Below are 21,871 nucleotides of genomic sequence, written 5' to 3' on the forward strand. Positions count from 1 at the left end.
CTTGGGGCTACAAGGTGGCATCCTGGTTCAGAAAAATACCTTCCGTTAGCTTTACAGTGCAAGTTAAAAGTCAGGCAGTTGCCAGAGGCAGGAATTCAGGGCTAAATGGGCTGGTGAGCTGATCTTCTCTGGCAATTCCAATGTGCCTCCTGCAGTTGGGAGAAATTACAAATGAGACAGATTAGAGCTGCTGAAGACTAAGCAAGTAAAGCTGAAGGAATAATTTAAGCAGCAGTTCTCCCTTTCCCATCTCCCTGAAAAGCACAGAGTGGGGAAAGGTTTGTTTAATTCTATATTGGATTTAACTCTGCCATTGCATTTCCAATTTCCTCTATACTTGGGGGCTAACTGAAGAGGTCTGTGGAAGGAGCAGTGAATTCACCTTCTCTTTGTAAAAATAAAATCTGGGGGCAGTTTATGGCACACTGGGCTCTAATTATCACTAAATAATGAGGTTGCCAATAAAAGGCTTTCCATTTCCACTCCCACAGCATACAGCTGTGTGATTAATCACTGCCTCTTACTGGAGGTGTTCCTGAGGTCCTGCCTGTGAGCCCAGGTCACTTCTGGGGGTCCCCAGAGCCTTTGCAGGGCACATGGGCTGGGACCCTGAGCTCCCCTGCCCTGGCACAGCTTGGAGCTGTATTTCCATGTCAGTGCTGAGCTGGCAGCCTCTTATTGCTGCTCTGACTAGCTTGAAGGAGACACAGAGCAGGTTTTCAGCAAGGCAAGTGGAAACATGTTTTATGGTTAAAATACTTCCTCTGCATAAAAAAAAAAAAAAAAAAAAAGCCAAAAAGAAGTCTGCATGGAGCAGGTACAGAGACAGAGATGGTGTGGTCTGCAGGAGCTGCTCAGAGTCACAGAGACCCTGCAAGGGATGCTCAGCCTTTGTTGGGTCCTGTAGCCACCAAAACTCTGAGACACTGTCCCTGCTGTGCGATCCATGTGTGTGACAGATGCTACTCTTTCCCTGCAGGGACAACTGCTGCTGCTAAGAGCTGCTTTTTAAATTTCAATCTCTTACAAAGGTTTTTTTTCAGCAGTGACAAGCAGTTGCCCAACAGCCCCATAGACCTGGGAGTCCCTGAAACACAGCAAAGTGCTGGCACTGCCCTGGGCTGGAGGGGCTCTCTGGCTGTGTCAGCTGTATCACTGCAGGCTTGTCACAGGCTCCAGCCATGCTGCTCTGCCCAAGCTGACCATCAGATTGTAATGGTAAAGGAATTACGCAGCTTTATGTGGGATAGGTGAAGTAAGCAAGACTTACCTGTTGGCTTTCAGCTGTTTTCTTACACTAGTTACTTTCTTTTCAGTCTTTTTTTCTCCTTTGATTGATTCACAGAGATTTTGGAAGTTTAAGAGAGGAATAAGACATGGGATTCTCATTCCTTTCTAAGGCCTCCATGTGCTAAGTGAAGTAAAAAAACAGGATAGAAAATGTGCAGAAATCTGCTCTGCCTCCTCAGCAAGGCAGTCCTGCCATTGCTCCCCACTCTGCTCTGGTGCCAGGCTGAGCTGGCTGCTGAAGGGCTGGCTTGGGACACCTGACAGGGCTTTGGCCAGAGCTTTCAGCATTCAGTAGAGAGGCCTAGGCTGCTCCTGAGAGCAGCCTGTGCTCCCAGGCTCTGTGGTGTTAAAGGTGAGAGTGATGCCTCAGAAACATGGCACAGACCCCTCGGTTCCTCACTGACCTGCATGGGGAGCTGTGAGCATCACAACATCCTCCCCCAGCTGTGGGTGGGCTCTCCACCAGGAGCTGTTGCGCTGATGGCTTTGGGTTTGTCTGTCTGTCTGCATGCTGCAAACAGTGTCCAGCTGCCATCCATGAGTGTTCCCCGTGGATCTGTGCACACACAAGGCCAGAAATGAGGTTTCCAGCCTGCAGTCCAGCCCATGAGTGTGGGAACCCACCTGTGCAAGAGCAGGCAGCTTTGTGAAGGTGAAAGTGTCAGCTGGGAGACAATTCCCTCGCACTGCGGTGGCACAAGGGCAAAGGAATGCAGTTGACAGCTGCTCAGAGCTGCAGCTCCTTTGGGTGCAGGGAGGCTGGATGCTGCCTCCTCATGGTGTGACCACCCTGTTGTGCTCTCACTGATGCCTTGTGCAGGCTGGACAGAGCTAAACAATAAAGCAGGGATTTATTAAAATGCCTCCATGGATCCACCTTGGGCAGCACAAGAGCCCAGCCAGGGCTGCACCCAAGATGAACCAAAATGGTCCCAAAATGCACGACTCACTTTGATCAGTTCTGCTCCATTTGCACATTGGAGTTCATTGTCCAATTCCAGCTCCAGCCCATGCAGTCCCATCCTGCTTGTTTTTCTCTCTTCAGCCCACGTTGTTTGTGCTCTTGGGCCTGAGATTTGGATCATTTGTCCCTTGGTCCCCAGCTGGAGCAGGAATTGTTTTGTCTCCCTGCTCTGTGAAGAGAGCTCACCATCCCCTGATATGAAGCTCAGAAGTGCACACTAGAGCAGCACAGAATCTGAAAAATAGAAAAGCTAAAACCTGAGGCATCATCACAAGTGCCTCTTAGTTCTGCTTCTAGAAGTTCCAGGCTCATCCCTTGTAGAGCAGTGGCATTAAGCCACAGGCTTTGATTTCCTAACAAATTTGGCCTGTGCTGGGCTAATCATCCAGTAATTTGTAATAATTTTACCTTATCTTTTTATGTGGATCACATATTGCTCTATTCAAGATGAAAACCAGTAACACACTGATTAAATGGTTTTTTCCCTCATGCAATTTGCTGTGTTTGCACCATTTGCCAGGGGGAGAGCTGTCATTAGAGTTTCAGATGCTTTTCCAAAATAAATGAGAGACCATTATTGCTGAGCATTACTGTCTACATGGAGGCTTGTCGTTTTTGGTAGTATTTAGTCTCATGCTAAGGCAAGATCCAAACAGAAACTTGTAAGTGTATGTGAAACTAGACAGACACATTGGAATATCTTGTACACCTCAGGGATTAATGAGCTCTTAGTTTAGACACTAAGAGAAAAAAATCAGGTGAAACAATTTACCCTTTGCCAAATTGATCCTTATTTTTTTGATTAAATTTTGCCATGGTAAAAAGAGGTGATTAATCTAAAATGCAAACAATAAACTATTTCCTCACCCCCTGCACCTCTTTTGATTAATTTTAATCTAATTTAGAAAGTGTTTATCATTAATTGTTCTTTAAATGCAATCTCAAAAGTAGAGGATTGACAAGTTTAACAAATATCTGCAGAAATCCCTACAGGGAACACTTGTCTTGTTTTAATGACTTTAAACCAACTTGCTTCCTAGCTTGTTAACCCAGTTGCTCTGTTGAAAGATTTTCTGTGCACTGGTAGTGCACTGGTAGTGCACAATCAATGCCTCCTCCCTCTCTTGCTCCTCTTGCCTTTGTCCAGCATAACTTCCAAAGCCTGTGGACTTGTGCCTGTAGTGATTCCTCCCTGTAAATCTCTGTCCTTGTGCTGTGCTGGCCATCATATCCAAAAGAGGAATTAAGTATCCAACAGCATTAGCTGTGCAGACTTGCAGAGTTTTTGCCATGCTGAAAAGCAGCTGTAATATTTGTGTGCTGTTCACAGTGACTAATGCCAGTTCCATCTGCCTTCAGTAGTGCCAGCCCAACCCACCCTCTGTAAGTTCTTCAGGACATCTCCAACATGGGTGGTGCTGCAGACAACAGAAGTCTGTTCAGATCCTATTGTAAATGCTGAAATGTCAAATGCTTTCTTTTTTTTTACCATCATTACATCATTTATTCTTCTATTATTTGTTTTCTCCGTGGTCCTTGCTGTTAATCACGGCAGTATTTTTAGCACACAGATAACAAGTGGTGCTTTGTAGCCCATAGTTGTGCCACAACAAACTGCCTGCTATTCTCTCATTCCTTTTGTCTTGTGTTCAAAATTACTTTGGTTCTCTGTGTTCTCTAATACTGTACAGATCTTAAAAAGGAAAAAAAATACTTCATGTCCATTTTTTTTCCTCCTTTTCCCCCCTGATTTTTTGGCAGAAAAGCAAAGCCAGTTCTCTTGTGCTTTTTTTGTCTCCCTGGTATCTGCAGGTCTTTCCTTATGGCTGAGTTTGTACTTCCCAGGGCATCAGCTCCACTGTGGGCAAAAACTCTCAGCATCTCAGCAAGGACTTGAAAAACACACAAGGTCAGGGCAGCTGCTGAGCTTGAGCTAAGAACTCTCTGTCTGCTCAGCCAGTGGCAACCACTTGAAGCTATCAGCTCCTTTTTGAGCCAGGGGTGGTCCCACTCAAGCGCTCAAGTGCTTCCTGTTGCACCTGATGTCCACAGAGAAGATCAGGAGCTGCTGGATAGCTCCTGCCCTCTGTGCCTCGCCCTGGCAAGTGAGAGAGAGTTTAGTTCCTTGCCCATTGGAATCTTCCAAGTATGAGCTTACATTTTTAAGGCCCAAATGATCAGTGGGAATGGGATAGAACAGGGTTCTTTTAGGATCTCTGCTTAAGGCACTGTAGCTTCATTCCTTGAATATAAACTGAGAAGAGTAGAATGTTATTGCTAAACAGATTATTTGTGGTTATGCTGACATGCAAAGAAAAGGGCTTTGTCTAGGGAAGGGCTGTAGGGCCATCACTGCAACATCAGGACCTTGCTGGAGGGGCCTTCTCTGTTGTGTGCAGCACAGTGTCCTGTCAGGCTTGGGTTTTTCTGTATTATTAATTCTATTTATTTCTCTGTTTTCAGCTGTCTACACCTTTTAGCTAACAAGTAAAACATGCATGTTTGTGAGTGTACTACATGATATGTGTGATGGGCAGATTGTTTGAGTTTACCTGGCCTTGGTGAGCCTCCTCATCTGCCTTGTGTTTGTTTACTTGGGGATTTTATACTGAGGATTTTGATTTTGTCTGCATCCAACACAGAGGGCTGCAGCTCTTGCAGGGGTTTAAGGGAAGGGGAATCTCTGCAACAGAAATGAAAACTTTAGAGGAAACAAGCCACTAACTTGCTACTGTATGAGACGTGGTTCCTCTTCCCATTTGCTATGGTCTACCTTAAAAGTAACTATCAAAAATACAATTGTGCATCCCATGACTGAACTGGCAGCTTGGGCTTTCAAAAAGAGGACATTTATAGCATGGGGAAAGAGATTCCCTGCCCTTATTTTTCTTCTTAGCTCTTCTTCTGCACAATATTTTGTGGTGCATGCATTTGTGTGCATTAAATGTGTTTCCCACAACAATGTGGTTTTGCTGTCATTAATCCTGCAGTGAACTTGTGTGAATTCATGTTGCTGTTTGTCTCTGTGGCAGCAAAGTATAAAATCATGAACTCGGGATTGTGACCTTTCTGCAAAATCAAGGGGGAGAGATGCTAAATTGCAGAAGGGAACAGTTTTAACCAGACATAAATCTCCAGCAGTATTAGCAGAAAAACAGTATAGGTCAAATAAATTGATTTTTGTATAAATATTCTCTGTTCCAGGTTTGTGATGACAGGAAAATCTTTCTACATTTGACCTCTCTTCTAGTGCAGTTATTTTGTGAAAAGCACCAAACACTGGAGCAGGGAAAACAATGCTTTGTGTTTAACGACAAAAACATGAATAGAGGCTGCTCAGTTTCCCACATTTCTCTAAAGCTCTTCAACCTTGACCTGGGTAAACATTTGTCTTGGACAAGGGCAAAGACATTCTGGTCTCCATAACTGGACCCTGCTTGCCCTTTACTACTACTGACATATTCTGCAGTGTTTCCAGGAGCGATAAATGCAGTGATTTTTGCTCCATACTGAAATACTGCATCAAATATTTAGTTAGCTAAAAGCTAGAACAAATTAAACGTGCTGCTTTAATAGTGCTTCTAAACCACGAAGCTGCCACTGGAAAGGTCTGTGTTGAGCACATCCCCCCACTGTTTGTGTTGCCAGTGTGGCAGAGGCTTTGGTGTGCCTGTAGGAATTCTAGCAGTGAGGATGGCTCCAGGCTGAGCCCAGTCCAGTGCCTGGAGCTGTGGGAAATCCATTTCCCACATTTAGCCATCACCAGTGGCACAGGCTTTGCTGAGTGCAGCTGGGCTCTTGTTTTACTCTTAGGGGGACAATAAGTGTTAATTGTTCTGGTCCGTGTCAGGCAGTTGCAAAGGAAGAAATTGGATGAAATGTATGGGTCTGCTGGAGATGGACAGGTAAGTTCTGCAGTAAAATACAGATTCCTCTATCAAGAATAAAACTTGGTGCTTTGGAATGATGATTTTCTGTCTTGCTGGTGGAAAAGATGAAGCAAAAGGGAAGGAGTTTAAGAACCCTTGAGTCAGGAGACTTGGAAGTCTTAGTGTCTGGTCTCTTTCTGTACAGCACTAAGGTCTCCTATTTACTTCACCACCATCTTCGTGATGAAGATTTTAACCTGGAAATAGGAATACATTGGAGCTATGTACCTTGCACTAGGGCAGCCCAGAAAGGTAAATAACTTTTCCATCTGGGACTGAAGCACCAAACACCTGCTCTGAGGCATTAAGATGTGGGCAGAAGTGAAGACACTGGTGAGAACTGCAGTGAATATACTGCACAAATACATTGGAAAAACTGTACAAGGGAATGAAATCAGGGCTGAAGCCAGGGGGATCAGCAAGGGCTTGGAGGGCAGAGTTCAGTCCCTGAGCTGAGTTCATACAGAGCTGCACTTCATGTGCTCATTATTGACAGCTGTTCTTTAATCTCCCACATGTATCTACGTGCATTTGGGGAAACTGGCTTCTGAGGAAAGCTGGAATTTTGACCTCAGTATTAATCTATTTCTGTTTTGTTTTGTTTTGCTGTTAATGAGCCACAGGCAAGGTCTTCTCCCTGTGACATATGTGAATAGTGTGCAAATTAGGACATTTTCCATTTTGCTTCATAAGAATTCCTGTGCTGGGATCACAGAATATCCTTTTGTATAGCCATGGTCATCTGTCAAGGCTAATTGTTAAGTGTCTGCAACCAGGGTTTTCAGAAAGGCAATTGGATTCTTGCTGCCTCGGCCTGTCTATAATCCTGTCAACCAAATAATGGGAGCCCTTGCTCTGTGCTCATTCTCTCTCCTCTGCTAAGTTTGTTTCTTGTTTTTATTTGCTTTCTGCTTTTATTTTTTTCTTGTAATAGTTCAAGTCCTCTCCTCTCCTGAGAGTGTATTTTCTGCTGAGTCAGTGCTGTTTTCCACCAGTGTCTTCCCTCTGGCAGATTCAGAAGTTGGGCATCCCCTGTCTCCATTTGCTGTGCCCAGCAGAACAGAGTGTAAGCTGCCAGCCTCCAAGAGGGGCAGCATCACTTTCTCCCTCAGGATTTATCCTGACTCTGTTCTCTTTGTACTCAAGGAAGGCTCCCTCCTGGCCTGGGAATTGCTGAGGAAAAGGTGTTCCAGATTAGCTTTACTTTTCCCTTAGGAATGGCCACTGATGTTGCTTTGATAAGTATCTATTTTTTGTTTACTGTTCTATTTTCTGTTTTGTTTCTCGAGTCATTATAATGGGGAATGCTCTTTATGCCTCCAGTTCCCAGTTAGGTTATCAGCTTTTGGGTTTGTATCATTTTCATTGCTCATTCTATTCCATGTGACAGGTATAGAGATACCATTTGTGTGTCCTGAAGAGTTTATTGCACTTGAAACTAAAGAGCTTTCCTATCTGATGGTATTCCAGGCAAGTACTTTCTTTCCCTTGACATAATAAAGACTGTTCAGTTAACTTCTACAAATTTCTGTGGGGTGCCTTAAGGTAACTTTTCATACACCTAGGAAAAGAATGAAGGTTGTTCCACCAGCAATCTGGAATAATATTTTTTTCCAACACTCTTCAAGCATTTACAATACTCTGTGAAGCTCCAGTCAGTACATTTTCAGCATGATTTTGGACTAACATATTTTTGGAGGCTGACATCTCTTCCATGTACATACTCTTGTTGGTTTTCACTGATTTTCAGGGTGTTCATGGGCTGGCATCATCCAGTCACTTGAAGCCATCTGGTAACTTGGTTTTGTAGCTGCAGTCTTAAAACTGTCTTTATAATCTAGACTACAGGAGCTCTTTTTCAGCCTTGTAAAAGCGGAGAAAGACCATTTAAAATGCTATTTGGCTTTGTGATTTTCCTTTTCTAATTATCCCATTAGCACACTGCATTTGTCTCATCATTTTCCACAATTGCTAATAATTAAGATTATTTGTGAAACTTCCACTGGAGCCCATTACAATAGTTCTGGCAGAGATGGAATTCTCATCATGTCAGTTCTGCTTCGCAAAATCTTCAGGGCAGCTAAACTCATTATGTGCCAGACTTGAGCTTTCTTGTAGTCTGTTGGCAGTTATTTAATATTTGAAAATGAACTCTTTGTACAGGTATTTTTCAAAAGAGAAACTGTTCTCTCAGAGAATGTTGCAGCAGTTGTGCTCAGCTGATTGTGTAGAATACATGAAATAGTTTTCCTTTGTGCATCCAGATTTTACCCTGGTGACTCCACCTCCTTCAGCAGAATTGTACTCTGGCATAAATGCCATCGTTCTTTCCTCAAAAACAAGCCATGGCTACAGATTATGTGCCAGTAAACTTATCGAGATGTGTTTCTTTTATTTTTTCCTTTTTTTTTTTTTTAATAAAGTGTTTATTTTGGCAGCTTAGTTCCTTAGAGAACAGTAGTGGTCATGGGTTGATCATCCCTTTTTCGAGATCTCTCAGCCATGTGATGCTCAGCGAGTGTGACCAGATTTAAGCTGGTACAGAAATGACGGAATGTGTGACTGGAGGCATTTTTGTGATCAGTGCCATTGTGGGAGTTGCTCAGAGATGAAGAACAGCCTGTGTGTTGGTCACTTTTAGTGCCAAGGCTCAGGAGGAGGGGGGGACTCACCCCTCTGCAGATCACTGTGTGCAGCAGCTCAGGGAAAGCAGAGCCCAAGGGGAGTCCTGCTCTGGCTGGCTTTTCCTCCTGGGGAATTGTGTTCAAACTCAGAAACTGCTCAGGGAAACAGCATTTTCTTTCCTGCCTTGGAGTTCCCCATGAGTGACGAGCAGCTGTGATAAGCAGGGGAGGGATATGTTTGCCATGTGCTCTGCTTGTTCCTGCCACTCTGTGAAGGAGTGGGCAGAGGGGTTAGTCAGATCAAAGCTGATAATCCTGAGGAATGATGTCACATTCTGCAGCTCTGCAGCTTATGCTACTGCTTTTACTAGTTGGTGCACATTTGTGTGTTCCCTGAATTGGGAAAAAAACAAGGATTGCAGAGCTCTGTAGGTCAAAGGGTCGCATGCTCCAGGGGCTGCATCTGAAAACTCAAGGGAAATGTCCAAAAATTATTAAGCTGGGGACACCACTGACTGCTGTTGATCATCAGTGGATTCACACAATTGAATTTCAGGCAAACTATTCCAGCCCAAGGGTCAAATTATGAATAAATATAAGACAAAACACACCATCTGGTGAACCATGCCTCATGTAACTGAATTCGTTTTTCAGGGGATCTCAAGGCTGCTTAAGTAGCTTCTCCATATTTTTCATTGCTCCTTACTAAATGGCACATTGAGAGCTCTTCCCTTGCCTCTCCCCGTCACCCTTTAACCTCTAAGTCGCTCAGGGGTGGGTGGTGGCTGCTCTGGCACTGTGCTGAGGGTTTTGCTGGAGGAAACAGGCTGCTGCAGCCTGGCAAGCACACGGGGTAGAAATGCATCATTTCAGTTCCCTCTGGTTCTGGCTGCACAGTACCCTCTGCTTCTGGGCGGGGGGGGGGGGGGGGGGGCGGTTGCAGGCAACACAGATCTCTGGGATGATTTCCTGCCCAAAGATGAAAGAAGCAGAGCTGAATGTGAAATTATTGCTGTACAGTCTCTCTTTGTCTCAACACTTCATGATTTTGCTAGAAAATGACTGAAAAAAATTAGAAGATTACTCTAGAGCTCTCTGGCTTTAGCAGGTTGAATTTGAGAGGGCTGAAAAAGCAGGTATTTTCTTTTAGGTGCTCCAGTCTGCAGATTTCCAGTGTGTTCTTCTCTTACTGTATGGTTTTTACATTTGTACAGAAAACAGGTCACATTTTTATAACACCAAAGAAATAAGTGGTGAGATGTGATTTTGCAAGTCTCAGTCAGGAAGAGTTTGTCCTTCCCAGTGTGTCTCAGAAAGGTGTTGCTGCTTCAGCCCTTGCTGATCATAGTGGAATTATTCAACCAGTACCAATAAAAACTATGAAAAAAATGCATGGCAGATGACAAAATATTTCTGCTTAGATATGCTGTCTTGATGTATAGCGTGTAATTAATTTTTTTAAAAATGTGATCATAAAATTAGAACATCTTAGCAAATATATATTAAAATTTTTGAACAGTGAATTTTATTTTTCTTTATTCTTCTTACTCTGCCATACATATATGGCAGCTCTTAAGGTTGTATGACTAATGATTTCATCAAAAGCAGTTTTTCTCCCATAGAGATGTTTGCTGCCCTTCTTGGATTCCTATGAACTTACTATAAGGCTCAGATTTCCAGCTTTGCCATGTGATGTTTGATGTTCCATTTATCCCATAATTAAATAAAAATTTTGATGCCCTTTGCACAGCTGTGTTGGGTCAAACACTAAAGCAGAGAACAGAAATTTAAAATGAAGAGAACTGCCTTGAGATGAAGTTCATGTTCCAGGTATCCTGAATTTCCAGCACAGACAATCCTGAAATGCTCAGTGCCTGTTCCCAGCTGTGTGGAATGTGCTGGGGTCTTGCTCCATAATCCCTGGATAATACTTGGAAAGGCTGCCCACAGCACCCTGGCTACTGGGGTCTGCTGCTGACAAGGGGCAGGGAAGTGGTGTGATAACAGCAAGAACAGCACCCTCTTTCTTGGGCTTTTGTGGCTGAATATCACTGCTGGTTTTAAATATTTTTTAAAATATATATGTATATTTATTTATATATATATATATATAATAGATATATAAAAATATATATCATGTATACAGTTATATATAATATATAGTAAATATACAGATATCTATATTATGTATTATATCTATGTATAATGTATATTATATATAGTTTTTATATATAATATATATTTATATATATATATATCTGTCCCTAATACAGCTCCTGCAGTCATTTGTCATTTCCCTGGAATTTGAAGTTATTTCTATTTTGTCTGCTTGCCTTTTTTTTTTTAAGACAGATCTGACTTTGAGAAAACTCTGTAGCTTGCTTTCTTTTCATATTAGAAATTTAGAGAGATACATTTCAGAACAGCATCTGGCTTTTTAAAGTAGGATTTTTTACTCAGATATCTTAATTTATCTTTATTTATTGATGAAATAAAAACATATGCCTTCAGTTGAAATGCAGTCCCATATGTAAACAGCATTTCACTTTTTATCTTTCTTTAAAGTTGAGATGAGCCTTACCTAAGATCTAAAAAACTGATCCTGTTCTTCTGAAATACTGAAAAGCTGCGTTTGGGAGGCTGTTTTTTTTTTTTTTATCATTTGCCTTTTTTTTTTTTAAAGTATCATAGCTTAGCCTGACCAGTCAATGGAATAACATTGGCCTGAAGTCTGGATGAAAATTCTGTCTGCACATGCTATTCACTGGGCTCCAGTGTAAGTTACTTTCAGGATTGCTCCAGTGACAATATTTTAATGCAGCTTTCCTCGACATTCCCGTTGACATTTCTGCGTTTAGTTGGAATAAAATAGGAGAGCTGCAACCAGAGTTAACAATTCGGTACTACAATATTTCAGTTAAATTGCAGGTTATTAAATAAAGCAAGCCAATTCCTGATCTTACTTAATGTACATTTCCAGTAATTCAGGATCTGATGTCAACCAAAAAAAAAAATTATTTAGATAGTGCAAAGAAGTAAAGTAATGAGATTATCTTCCAGGAAATGTATAGTGTTTGTTTCAAAGCATTTTAACGTGGTACAGAGATAGTAGAAGGCTCTGCAGTTTGCAGGGTGGTGCTTTGGGTCAGAGGGACAAAAGGTCTGTTTCTACTGCAGGTTTGGCTCTTGGCTGGGATGGGCTGGGGGAATTGCTCCCTTCTTGCTGGGAGTGCAATTCTCCTGCAGTTCTCTGCCCTGGCTCCTCCTCCTCAAGAGCTTTTCTGTGAAATCACCATCTCCTGATTGCTCTGAGTCTCTCCAGGCTCAGGGTTGTTCTAGCAGGGATCTCCCAGGGAGAGCATACAAGACAGCACAGCTTGTAATCACATTTTTGTAAAATGAATTACACACTGTACATCATCAAGACAGCAGCATCTAAGCAGAAATATTTTGCATTCTGCCACACATTTTTTTTTCATTGTTTTTGTTGGTACTGGTTGAACAATTCCACTGGGATCAACAAAGGCTGAAACAGATTATCATGGGAAAACCCAAGAGCTGCCTTTGTGCCCTCCAAGTATTTTCCCTCCTTTTCCACCAGCATTTTACCCCATTCACGGGGCAGATCCCATCTGTTTCACCACTCCAGTTGGTTTTCTGGGCTTTTGCAGTTGGGCAGGTCACATTCCAGACCAGAGCTGGGCCACTTCTGATGTGCTGCTGGTGGCACCAGGGAGGTGAAGGAGCCGAAGCAGGATTCACACAGATTCCATGCAGTCTCTGACATGTGGAATTTAGTTAAGTTGTGTGATGAATCTAACTGGGAACAACAGCAGTATCTGTGCATAATGCATGCATATCTCCAGAGCTTTAAAAAGAGAGTCCTTAATCATGGCTGGAACTTGAAGGATAGGAGAGCTCCTTTGTCTCAGTGGGCTGTGAACTCCTGTGGCAAGCACATTTCTTTCTCTCTCAGTATTTTTTCATACGAGCAGCACAGAGGAAAGAAAGAGAAAACAATTTCTATTTCTGCTCCTTGTTTTTCCCATGTAGAATGTGTTTACCTGGGGTGATTGCTTGGTTGGATTCTGGTGAGGATTGTTTGAGCCTGATGGCCAATACAATCCACCTGTGTCTGGACTCTCAGAGAGGGGCACGAGTTGTGGGTTAGTGAGATATGGTAGTTAGAACAAGTAGGTTTGTCGTTTTAGTATCTCCTTTAAATAGTATATTAATGTATTATAGCATAGTTATAATAAAGAAATCATTCAGCCTTCTGAACTGGAGTCAGACATCATAATTTCTTCCCACCAGGTTTACCTGCGTTTACAATAAACTCCCTCACTCCAAGTGGCCCTGTTTTCCTGGTAATGGTGTGTGTGGAAGGGAGGATTTAGCAGCAGCAGGAAGTATAAGCTGGCTGAGCCTGGCTTTGCTCATTCTGGGTCCCTCTGAGGGCTCTGGCATTGATGCTGGTGCTGTCTCTGAAGCATCTGTCTCTGGCCATGTTTGTGCGAACTCCATGCACTGCTGTGGGTTTGTAATAGCACTTAGGGGCAGTTAATGGAAGCTGGTGATTCATGGAGAAAAAAACAATGTCATTTGCCAAGAAACACCCCAGCCAACCAGAGGTTATCCTGGATTATAGTGATGTACGCCTCCAGAGAAGTTACAACAGCTCTAACCAGGGGTTGAATGGAGAGCAGTCAAGCAGTGAAAAGGAAAACCCTTGCATTTTGCTGCTGTGGATGAGTTTCTGATCAGTCAAAGCAGTACACACAGGGAATCCCCAAACAGAGTGGTGGAGGCCAGGAGCTGACCCATTAAATTACATTTCTCCTGTTTTACAACTAATGATCTCAGGAAGCTGTCACAAGTCTCTGTATTTCTACAGTGGGGCACCATGTGTTTGTTTTCACATGATGAACATTTGAGCATTCAGCAAATAATATGATTTGTGAATAAAGGTAAAGGCAGGTAAGGTGCAGCAGTGTTGTAATATTGTCCAAATGCATTGATGTGGATTTTTACAGTCTACACCACCCTTGGCTTCAGAGTAATAATTTAGCTGGGTTCTTCCTGGGGACATAAGTCCAGCTGGGTCTGGTTCTAAGCTCTGAGCCCTCATTTTGGGTGTGCTATTGGATTGTGAAAATTTATACTTCAGATTAGTTTACACATCTGTGAGTTACTTATCAAGAAAAAATAGAACATTGTCTTTAAAAAGCTCAGTGAACAAAAAATACCATCTCAGTGAAAAAGGTTTTCCTTACCATTTGTCCTTTATATACTATCTGGTTATTAAGGCAAAACATAATTTTTCTCAATTCTCTGTTCTAAACAATTTTTTCCTTTTTTTTTTTTCTGAGAAGTGATGTTTATTGAGTTTACTGAAAAAGCAGGCCACCCTCAGTTATTTCTTTTTTTTAAGCCACACCTTTAGCAGCAGTGTCCTACAGTGTGTTCTGCCAGCAGTTTTGCATAAATCTGTTGTTCATCCTAAATGAAACTAAGATAGGACAAATATATTTGGAGAGCTAGATCTCCCCCCAGTTCATTCTGTTGCCTTTCTACAATAGAATTTGGGCCTTCTTTTCTACTCAGAAGTGCTGTCCTCAACTTCAGCACAAATTGGTTTACAGTGAAGAATTCACTGATAGGAGAACATCTGGCATATCCAGGTGTGTGGGGATGATCAAAGTGGAAGATGGAGCAGGATGTTCCTCTCCACATCTCAGTCCAGAGGAGCAGAGCCAGTGGCTCCCTCACTCACAGAGATGTCAATTTTGATTATTTAATGAGATCCTCCCTGGGTGTGTGTGTGAGTTTGGTTTGTGAACACTTGCCCAATTCAAAGTTGGTCATGCAAAGCATCCCTGATCCCCTTCTTTACAAGTGAGTGCTGAACTCAGGGGTTCATACAATCCTAAAAACCATAACACTCCGAAAAAGGCTTCTCTGTAGCTCTGTGGAACTTAAATTGTACCCAGATAAATGCTGGAGCAAACTGAAGGAGTCTGGATACTTCCAGGCAGCACTGGGCTCAGCAAACACTGATGGATTCAGCTCCTCAGCTGTGGTACAGACATAGAAGTAGAGACCAAATGTGCACAACCCCAGATTTTCCCCATGAGGGTACCCTGGTGGAGCACCAGCCCAAGCAGGACTGGAGAATACCTTTGTGGGGTGTTCCCAGAAAAGGCTGGCAGGAGCTGTTCAGTCACCAGCCAGTGAGAGAAGTGGGTGAGAGCAATCTGCTGTTCCTCAGGAGAGCAGGCTTGCTCAGAGTGGAGTTGCTGTGTGTGGCCCAGGCCTGGGGAGGTCTAACCCAGGTGAGGCTCCCGCGGAGCTCTGAAGAGCAGCAGCTGCTGCTTTGCGGTGTTCCCAGAGAGTTTGTCCCCAGTGTCCCCAGCTGGTCTGGCAGGAGGACTCCAATCCACACTTTGATTATGAATCTTCTTCAAATCACACCCCCCTTTTATTGAAGTAGTGACTCTTGAAAGGGGAATAATGTGCTTTGACTCTATGTTGTAGAAGGCTGATTAATTGTTTTATTATATCATCTTATACTATACTAGAACTATATCATACTAAAAAGATACTAAAGAAAAACCCATGGCTGTCTCCAGTCACGACACAGCTCTGACCCAATTGGCCAATCAATCCAAACAACCACCAGCAGTGTCCAATTAACAAATCACTCTTGGGTAAACAATCTCCATAACACATTCCACATGTGCCAAATAACAGGCACAGTGAACAGAGATAAGACTTGTTTTCTTCTTTCTCTGAGCTTTCTCAGAGCGTCTCACAACTTCCCAGGAAAAATCCTGGGAGGGAGAATCATGTCTCTGTTCAGAGAATGTGAATATCACACCCCTTTTGTTGGAATTTGTTTCAGTCTCAGAAAACATAATTTCTGTCTTAAATGCCCTAAGTTTCTGCAATAACGAAAGAGTGAATTTTTGGAAGCTATCAGCTTTGACTGCTGCATGGAAGAACTTGAGAATGTTAGTTACAAAGGTTCAAATATTAAATTATGAATGAAACAAACCTCTCTGTGGTTTATGAAATTGCTGTTGGTTCATGTCTTGATTTGAATAAAGTGGTAAATGATACTGCTGGTGATAATGATAATCTGTCTGCTGTATTTTAAAACATAAATATTTATAATAAATTTTATTCCCCTTTATAAAACATTTTCTTTTTGTAAGTCCCCTGTAATGCGATGCTTAATTCTGATGGATATGGTTCCACTCACTGATGTGTTATTTTTTCTGTTTTTCAGTTATACCAGCAGAGTTGTTTCCAATGGACTGAAGGCACAAATTGATAATCCAGAACTGAAGGTCAGAGGATTGGACCCACTCATCAGCAATTTAATTGAAAAACTTCAGCACTTTAATCAAGTAAGTAATTTTCCAAGATAAAGCCATTTTATTGTGGAGCTGAAGGTAAAATCTGCAGGTGGAACTGCTCAGGACTGAAGGCTGAGGTAGCTGTGATGTGGGTTTGTGCTAAAGGTAGCTGAAGATGCCATTGTCCCTGTTGGGCTGTGAGCTCCAGTGAGGCACAATTCCCTGGCAGTTGCTCCCTGGCTGCTGGTGAGGAGCCCCAGGAGCAGGGGAGCTCTCCTCCCACAGTTCCATGGAGCCTGGGCTGCAGGCTGCTCCTGCTGGGACACTCCTGGGCTGGAGGACTGTCCTCTGTCTGTGCAGCTTCCTGCTCATCAGTGTCAGAGAGAGCTCTTTCCTGACCCAGGCATGGGGCAACTGAGAGGAGATTTAAAATTATTTCATTTTCAGTCTCATGTGAAAGGTGAGACAATACAGATGTTATAATTCACACCACCACAGTCAGACGTCAACTATTTCCTAATTACATTATAAACATTTCATGGCCTATCAGCTTTAGCCACATCATGCTGTAAATGTCTTAAAGTTAATAATCTAAAATTACCCCTTGTGGGTCCTACTACAGTGCATCCTTCATAGTTCTATTTCTCTGAAGTATCTAGTCTTACTTACAAGGCCATCCCTTGAAACTTATTTCTAGTTCCATTTCTCTTTCAACAATGTCTGTCCTATTCCATGGCATTTCTAAGTCAGCATTTCTTATCTCAAAGTTTGCATACAGATAAATACTATGTGAACCTTCTGTCAAGCTTTGAAAATTCTCTTCATATCCATTTCCCACACTCAGTGGCATAGATGCCAAGAGATCAAACCCAAAATAAGCCAGTGAGGGTGTGACAACCACACTGTAAATGCTGAAGTCAGGACAGAGGGTGCTCCAAGATGAATTCATCTTGCCCCTAGAAAAACATTTCCTTCACAGGCCTTCTTCTCCCCAGAAGGACAGGTGACCTTCAGGTCTGTCAGATTTGTGATTAAGCTGTGCCTGCCTCTGCCATCTGTGTGGGTCCCACAGATGCAGTGGCATTGGAATAAATTACGTGGGACTCCGTTTTCTTTGTGGTGGAAAAAGCTGAGTTTATTAAAAACCACAGACTTTTATAGACAGCTGGGATACAGGTGGATCTGATTGGTGCTCAGTCAATATCCCTAACACCAGTGGCTAATGAGACACACCACCCTCTTGTAAACATTCTTAAGAGAAAACAACACCAGCTGCAAAGATTAAGAATTGTTTTAATTCCTTCTCTGGACTTTTCCAAAACTTCACAGAGCGATGTCTGGGAAAGTTTATCTGACTCTCTTCTCTGGCACTCCTGGTGCTGTTGCCACCCTCCAGAGCTGAGTGTGGCTCCCTGTGCTCTTGCCTGAGCACAGCTCTGGGAGCTCAGAGCTGGAGCCGACAGCTTTAGCATAGATTGATTTTCATTTAGAGCAGGCACGTTCTGCTGGCAGCCTGCAGGAATGCTCACAGCACAGGTGTGTGCACATCAGTCTGCTCCTCATCTTCAGCATTGAAGAGCAATGCATGTGGGCATAGAAAGAGTGGGAAACCAACCCTGGTGGGTGGGTGTGCAGGAGGAAGAATAATCTGCACAGGTAAATCGAAGGAGGAGTTGCTGAGGCAGGATCTGGGAGGTTGTTAAGGCTGTGGCTGGGAGTCAGGAATTCATCTACTTGCTGCTGAAAAAGTACAATCCTCCCTTACCTCTCATCAACCAAATCTATAAATCCATAATCTAAGCTGTAATTAGTGTTTTTGTTAAATCTTTCTGGTCTCTAATATTCTCCTGTTCTGAAGGCTGCATTTTAGGGATGCTTTGTATCACACTGTTTGATTTAACTCACCATGGGGGATTACAGCAACCAGTCTGGTGCAGTACTTAATATTACACTGAAATAGGCATTATGTGGTCAGATTGATGAAAAGCATAATTCATTATTCATCTGTCTTTGCATGTTATAGAGTGTTAATTTACTCTATAAATATTACATATATCCATCTGTGTAATAGTGCTCTATAAACACTGACAATAGGAAATAGTTAGAAATAGATTAAATCAAAAGTAGTTGTGTATTGGAAATTCTATTTCTTTGTCTCTTGTAGAAAAATAAAAATCTGCCTGGTCTGAGCTGCATACCAATTTTTTTAAGTAACATACATTTTAAAAACAGTCTCAAAAAGCACTTTTTAGCCAGCAGAATAAAATCCAGCTCTTGGCTCTGTGTAAGTTGGAAGTGTTGCTTTTTGTTAGGAGAATATCTTCATTAAGTAAATGTAACTCCCATCAGATTGAGGTGCTTAGCAATAATGGATTCCAAGGGTAAAGGATTAAACAGAATACTGATTATTGCCCTAAGATGGTTTGTTCTTAAGTACTTAGAATAATATAAAATCCTTTGATCATAATTTTAGTAAGATTTCTTTGGAGATCAAAGCATCAAAGAAGTTGCTAAATATCTGAGGCTTTCACATACAACATCAAACACATGTAGCTGTTTCCTACTTCTTGGATTTTTTGTTTCAGTTGTGATATTATTATACAAATAAAAACTGACAGTGAAAAGCCAATTAAATCAGGAGTTTAAAGTGTCATCAATAGTGTGTGTAGACTGAAGAATTGTATAGAACCCCATTACTAATTTTATGGACAAATTGGGTTTTTTTAATAAGAATAACTTTTTAAAATTCTTTTTTAGTGATATGTAGGGTGAAATATAAGCACTGCTCAAATAAGGTGTTGTGTGTGTAGCTTGTGAAGCACTTCACATTTGCAGCACTGTTTGGAGCAGTGGTTGCACACAGAAGCAGTCCCAGAGGGGCAGGAAGCCTGGAGAGCAGAGAGTAAAGCCATGCCCACAATGTGCATCAGAGGTGATGTTTTGTGCCTGGGCCCCAGCAATCTCCTACCACTTCAATAATATTCTAAACTACCCAGGAGAAAGCATATCCTTGGGTAAGAGAAAGGTGTGATGAGCTTTTTAAAGGAATAACATTTCTGTCTCAAGGAAACAAGCTCCAGCCGTGAGCTCTATCCCTCAGGGAGCCTGGACCTGTTGGATTTCACTTTCTCTCTGGTTTCCAGAGGTGTTGGAAATCAGAATTACCTGCTGCTGGATCAGTTTGCTGAGGCTGGGGAGAGCAGGATTAACAGGATTAATCAACAGGATTAATTTTCCTAAAAGATTTGCCTTAGCTCAGCAGTTGTTAACGATTTCTGGAGCAAATCTAATCGCTGCTGTGTGTGATGGTTTCTCTTCCACCTTCTTCTTCCACTCCTCCTCCTCCCTGAGCAGCCTCTGTCAGGCCAGCAGGGCTTGGCCACTGTGAGCAGGAGTGGCACTGGCCAGGCAGAAGCAGCCAAAAATTCCCTCATTCAAATCCCACCCTGACTGGCTTTGCTCTTTCTGTGAGCTCCATATTATGTCCACGAAGGTAAAAGATCTAATAACTTCATTGACCCTAAATCTTATGGATGTGAACAAAACTCTTGTCCTGCTCCTGTTCTAGTTGGTGCATCCCAGCTCCAGCACGTTACAAATAATGTGTATGCAAGGCATCTTCCATTTCTGCTGTCATTTAGGCTGAAATGCCACTTTGTTGGAGATTATAGCAGCTCCTCATTTTTTTTTTTTAATCTGGGACTTAAATCCTCAGCACATCGTTGTTTTTTTTTTTCCTAAAATGATTATGCAAATAGCAGGCTATTTTATATCCACATGGCAAAGCTGGAAGTGAAGTGAAATTTAGAGAATATTATTCAACAATTACTGTTATTTGCATCCTTGACAGATACGGTGGTTGAAGGGTTTATTGTTAGTGGCTGATTCACATATCAATAGAATTACTGAGCTACAATTTACAGTGACTTCTAGTAATGCAAAAACAGATCAAGTGAAGTCCCAGGTTGATTTGGAAAAAGCAGCAGAAATCACATCTTTTCCTCCCTCTTTTTTGTGAATGGAACAGGTGTGAACCACCATTGATATTAAACACAATAATCCCCCATTGAACCTTTTTTGAGTGCTGCTTCTTGCCACAAAATCACACTTAAAATGTTTTAATTTTTTTCTTCAGCCTAATGCTTTTCATAGTTCAAACTAAACTGGTTCTCAGGCCAAGGTTAAAAATCCTCAAGGATCAATTACACTGGGAAGAAATGAGAATGCTGGGAAAAGTGGAAAAGCTGTGACTGTACCTTTACTAGCAGAGAGGTATCAACATTCTCAAGGGATTATAATATAATAGGTATTATACAAGTTTGACTTATTTGGTTTTTGTCAGCCTAAATCTACTCTTGACAGGTTTTGTGAATCAGTATGTTTTGCTCTTGTCAGAGATGAATGCTTAGGGCATGGCTGGAGTTTAAGGCAGTGCAATAACCTAGTGCAGAAAATGAGAGTAATGTCAAAGCAAATCTTTCTGAATGTGGACCCATGTATTTTATATTTTTTCTCTGCCAAAGTCTCATGGATCTGCCAGCTGAGCTAAGAAATGCATGTAAGTTAATTCCTTTCAGACATCTATACAGAGGATTCTGTTAGAGCAGAGTTCAAAAGAACAGCTGAGATGTTTCATTCCAGTAATATGAGCCAGCCATAATTTAATCTTGAAAGTGAATTTAGTTGGGTTATACAATAGGGAATAATACAATAAATAATTTAAGTAGTACTTAATTTAAAAGTGTGTATTTTTTTAGACATCTATAAAATTTATTACGTTGTAGAGTTTTTATATGAGATGTGAGTGGAGACAAGTTGGTTTGATTTTTAGCCAAAGTTGTAGCTGACTTGGACTAGGATTCAGAATTTTCTGTTCTTCATTTCATCCAGTGAAAGCACAGGAGGACAGGCATCACCTGAGAAAGATTGTTGCTTTCCTTCCTCTGTCCCCTGGCATTTCAAAGCCCCAAAAGGCTTTGAACAGGTACCACTGCTCGTCCCCCATATCCCTCCCCAAAGCTGTCACTGTCACAGAAAAGGGCATTTTCCCCCTCCCAGCCAGTGGCAGCTGCTCCAGACACAGCAGAGGTGTCAATTCCCCAGGGCAGCTGTGCCAGGCTCTGGGGCAGAGAAGGCTCAGAGGTGGATCTTGCCTCAGCTTGTCTGCAGTCAGGTAAAAGGCACTTTTTCATTGAAGGAAACACCTCTGCAGCTGTGCTGGTCCTTTTGGAATTCACCTCACTGGGAAGGCATTAACAGCCCTCACCACCTTTGTCTCCCAAAACAAACAGCAGGGATAATTGAATTAATACTACATTTATTGGCAAATTAATGAAACCTGAAACAATTATGTTTAGGATCTTGTGAAGATGAACTGTGTTGTTTTGGTTTTTTATTTCCTGCCCTGCTGTATAAAAATTATTCACCCTTATAGTCAAATAAACTATCATCTCAGATTACTTCATTAGTTACACAAAGTTTGTTTCTCATCCTGGTTTTTTTTCAATATGTTTGTCCTTACTGGATTCATGGGCAGTTTTTCTTCTTCCCTGCTAAGTTAAACATGTCTTTGCTTCCAGATATAGATGCTGAATGTTCAGCTCTGAGATCAGTTATGATCTTTTTCATAATCCATATGCAATGAAACAATTCATCCCAATGCTTGAAACAATCCAGTTTACTCAAAGACTGAGAATGATCTTTCTC

General features: G+C 42.0%; 1 protein-coding gene across 6 annotated transcripts in view; it reads left to right on the forward strand.

The window, feature by feature from the left end:
- The window catches only part of LOC128793205 (glypican-5-like), a 434,089-nt gene that overhangs the window by 250,621 nt on the left and 161,597 nt on the right, over positions 1-21,871 (forward strand). For all 6 annotated transcript variants that reach the window (XM_053952307.1, XM_053952309.1, XM_053952306.1 and 3 more), the window contains one exon: positions 16,096-16,216. In XM_053952307.1, coding sequence (XP_053808282.1) covers positions 16,096-16,216 — 121 coding nt within the window. The remainder of the gene's footprint in view (positions 1-16,095; positions 16,217-21,871) is intronic.

The sequence above is a fragment of the Vidua chalybeata genome, chromosome 10, assembly GCF_026979565.1.
Source record: "Vidua chalybeata isolate OUT-0048 chromosome 10, bVidCha1 merged haplotype, whole genome shotgun sequence".
Classification (NCBI taxonomy): domain Eukaryota; kingdom Metazoa; phylum Chordata; class Aves; order Passeriformes; family Viduidae; genus Vidua; species Vidua chalybeata.